This window comes from Pteropus alecto, unplaced genomic scaffold (genome assembly GCF_000325575.1).
Source record: "Pteropus alecto unplaced genomic scaffold, ASM32557v1 scaffold271, whole genome shotgun sequence".
Taxonomy (NCBI): Eukaryota; Metazoa; Chordata; class Mammalia; order Chiroptera; family Pteropodidae; genus Pteropus; species Pteropus alecto.
In genome coordinates this window covers 188,398-192,255 of record NW_006430730.1, presented here as the reverse complement: position 1 = coordinate 192,255, position 3,858 = coordinate 188,398, and the positions used below count along the sequence as shown (strand labels likewise).

The window sequence follows — 3,858 nt, the reverse complement described above, 5'->3', positions numbered from 1 at the left end:
GAGCGGCAGCGGCAGCGCAGGGCGTGGCCCAGGTCCAGGCAGATTCCGCCTGCGGGGGAAGGGGCGTCGGGGGCGGGCCGGCTTCCTCCGCCCGGCCCGCGCCTCTCTCCGCTCTGCAGGCCCTTTTCTCTGATACCCCTGGTCTATCTCCGTCTAACTCCAGGGCACCTCTGGGTGTGCGCCTGCGCTGGGATTAACCCAGCCTCACCTCTTTGACTCCCTGGGTCTCTCTTTTATTCTCTCGGCTTCAACCGTACTTAAATAGCTAACAGGTTCAGAATGACAGGTTTGAACCACGTGGCCTTTGCTCATGCCTTCTCCCTTTTCCCTTCTTTTCTCCCATTCTTTTCACCTTTTCTCTAACCGAGCTCAGCCTCTGCTCAGACGACCCTTCTCCAGGAAGCCCTCCTGGACTCTTCCCGCATCCCAGCACTGCGCTCCCCCATCACAACTCTGACCACTCTGGGCCCTGAGGACAACTCTGTCTCCCTCTCTGGGCTGGGACCCTCATGAGGGCGGGACCCTAATACCACTCAGCCCAGAATGAACACTCAGTGAATGTTTTGGTGAGAGTTAGTACTGTTATATGCACCGAGCCCTTTACGTTCATAGTTAATCTTTTATCGCCTGTATCAGATAAGGTCTCCCCACTGCTCAGAACCCTGCTGTCCTTCATCTTCATTAGAGTAAAGCCAAAATCCTCCCCATGGTCCATGAATTCCCACAGGATATGTCCTGGTCACCCCGTGACCTTTCTCACCACTTCCTCCTCACTACTGCTCTGACCACAATGGCTTCCCAGCGACCGTCAACACACCAGGCACGATCCTACCTCAGGATTTTTGCACTTGCTCTTCCCTCTGCCTGGAACACACTCTTCCCCCGCCCCCCTCCAGATGCCTACATTGCTCCCTCCCTCCCTACCTCCACCAAGGTCTTTCCTAACCACTCTAGCTAAAATGTCAAGCTGCCCTCCCCGCCATACACACTCCGCATCCTCCTTCTGGCTTCATTTTTCTCCTTAGCTTTGATCGCCATCTAACCGCCCACAGAATTTACTTCTTTATCTTGTATATTGTCTGTCTGCCCCATCAGCTCTGTGAGGGCAAGGGTTTGGGTCTGTTTCATTCCCTGCTGTATCCCTAGAACGAACTGTGGTACACAATAGATGCTCAATCAATATTTATGAGACAGGAATATCACCTCGCCCATTTTACAGAAGAACAAACTGAAGCTGGGCAGAGAGGAAGGGTCACTTCCCCAGGTCACAGGGCCAAAGGAGGCAAAGCCGGGATTCTCACCCGGGGCTGTCTGAGCCAAGCCCTGCTCTTGCCCACCGACCATGCAGGGACCCCCCCACCCCCACCCCTGACCGGTCTGGCCTCCCCATCTCACCATTCCGGCATGGCTGCAGACTGCACCGGTCCACCCTCTTCTCACAGTTGGAGCCTTGGAAACCGGGCGGGCAGTGGCAGATGTAGGCAGAATCAGGGTCTGCGCCTCCCACACACAAGCCGCCATTGAAGCAAGGTCCATCTGCACATGTCACCCCGCTCACCTCACACCGCAACCCATAGAACCCACGGGGGCAGGTGCATTCAAAGGACCCCAGTGTCTCCTGGGCAGAGGCAAGAGGATTTCAGATTGGAGGATCTCCTTGGAGCAAAATCCCATTTCCCTCCTCAGTCCTGACCATGGGGGGCTGCTCCTTGTCGGGTCCCACCACCCAGTGTGCAGGGGCCTCACCTGGGAAGTCCTGCCGAGACGACCCTTCACTCGCTCTGTTTCTGGGTCTGCCCATCCAACCCACAGGGAGAAGGTTGTGGAGGCCCAGAGCCAGCCCATTCTCACCTCTACTCCTTTGCCTGCATGGTCTGCCCTCCCCGATTCTGTCCGCATTGCCAAATCCTACTTCGAGGCCCCAGCTCTGAGCCCTCCCCCTAACTTGAACCCTGAGTATATCGCCCTGTCCCATGCTGACAGTGTCCAGGTGGCCCACTCTGGGCTCTACATCAGCGCAGTACACACCAGGCTCACTCCTACAGCCACATCTTTGCTTACCCAGACCATTCACCTTGTCTGTCCTCTCCAGTCACCAACCCCCAGCCAAATCAGACATCAGAAGCCCCGGCCCTGGGCCCATCTCCAGGAAGCCCTGTCTGATGCCCCCCATCCCAAATCCCCAACCCACCACCCACTACCTTGAGCCCTGAGTTGTTCTCTATCCCACAGGAGGGCAGTTTGAGGCCCCACAGGACTCATCATTCCCACACCACACCTTGGGGTGCCACCCACTGGGTCTGCTCTCTCCAATCTCATGCCCATCACCCAATCCTACTTCAAGGCCCCAGATGCAGGCTGGACTCCTCCATGAAGCCTTCTCTGACAGCTACCCCTGCCCTTCCCAGGCCGTTGTGTCCTGTAAACCCCAGTTGGGGGGCGGTGGGAACTCCCAGGGTAAAGCACTGATCAGGATGAGGTGGGAAGGGGTGGTACTGACACTACAGCTGCCCCCATTGGCACACGGGTTCCCATCACAGGGCCCAGGACCGGGTACGAGGCATCTAGTGGTGGCAGAGGATGGGCCCCGGGGGCTGAGACAGCTGCTGGTGGAGACAGGAACCGTGCAGAGGGGCCCAGTCCAGCCTTCCAGACATCGACATTCATCAGGCTGCTCACAGAAGCCGTGCTCTGCGCTGCAGCCAGCTCGACATGCCGCTGTCGGGATGGAGAAGCAGAGGGAACGAGGAATGCTGATAAGGGCAGAGTCAGGAGGACAGGAAGTGGAGAGGTTTCTGAGGCTTTCTGTGCACCACCTTGTTTCATCCTTGGGACAGTCAGCCCTCTGGGCCAGATGGTATTGCAACCCTCAGTTTACAGACAGGGAAACTGAGGCCCAGTGAGGTGGGGTGACTTGTCCAGCCAGGAAGTGGAGGAATGAGGATTTGAACCCAAGCCATTAGGCTTCAGAGTCCGTGCTTATGGAAGGAGAAGGGAGTGGGGCCTTGCAGATCTGAGCTTGGAGAGGGGAGAATGAGGGAAGGGCATCGGGGACTGGGGAGGAACCCCTGGCCTCTCAGAGGAGATGGGAAGGCACTGGATTAGCCTAGGTCTGGGAGGGTCGGGATAAGCCTGGGAATCCTAGAGACTGCAGAGGGGCTGAGAATTTGGGGAAGGGTCTGAGAGTACCCAGGATGGAGGTCAGGTCGAGAGCTTTCGAAAGCAATGGGGTCTGGCCTGCGTTTGCAGGGAGCGAGGATGAATGATCCCTTGGTGGGGGTGGGGAGGACTGCAATGAGTTCCCAAAGCCCCTGGATGCGGGTAGGGTAGGGACATTAGAAGAATTAGAATTAGAAGAGCTTTGGGGTCATAGCATCTGAAAGGGCTTGTGGATCAGGGTAGGAAGTGGGGAGTACAAGCATAAGAAATGAGTGTGGGGTTTCTATTTGGGGCGACAAGAGCGCTGGGAAGAGGGAAGGGGGCTGGAGTACCCAGGAAGGGCTGGAGAGAAGTCTAGGGGCCTCAGTGCTCCTGAAGCTGGTAGCTGGGTCGTGGGAGAGAGCTGAGGATTGTGAGTGGAGCTGGAGCGGGGCCTGGGGTATGAGGGCAGAGGCCAATGGCTTTCTCTAGTTTCCTGGAGGGAGGGTGTCTGGGGAACCTGGGGAGGGTTCTCTGGTTTTCAGTTCCCTAAAGAGAGTAACCAGGTTGCGTTAGGGGTCGGGGGACCGTGAGTGGAGCGAAAGAAGGGCCGGGGATGGGGTGGGACTGAATGCAGGACTCACACGACGCCTTGCACTCCTCTTCCACGGGGGCGCAGGGGCGCAGTCCTGGCCCGCACCGCGAGGGGGTGCGCGAGCG

The 3,858-nt window shown here is 57.7% G+C and overlaps 1 protein-coding gene across 1 annotated transcript in view; it reads right to left on the bottom strand.

Annotated features, from left to right (window-relative positions):
• Nucleotides 1-3,858, bottom strand: part of DLL3 (delta like canonical Notch ligand 3) — a 7,846-nt gene that overhangs the window by 1,289 nt on the left and 2,699 nt on the right. Inside the window, exons 5-7 of the mRNA XM_025050832.1 lie at nt 3,783-3,858; nt 2,501-2,718; nt 1,396-1,618 (exon numbers count right to left, since the gene is read on the bottom strand). The exon at nt 3,783-3,858 is cut by the window's right edge and continues 13 nt beyond it. Coding sequence (XP_024906600.1) covers nt 1,396-1,618; nt 2,501-2,718; nt 3,783-3,858 — 517 coding nt within the window. The remainder of the gene's footprint in view (nt 1-1,395; nt 1,619-2,500; nt 2,719-3,782) is intronic.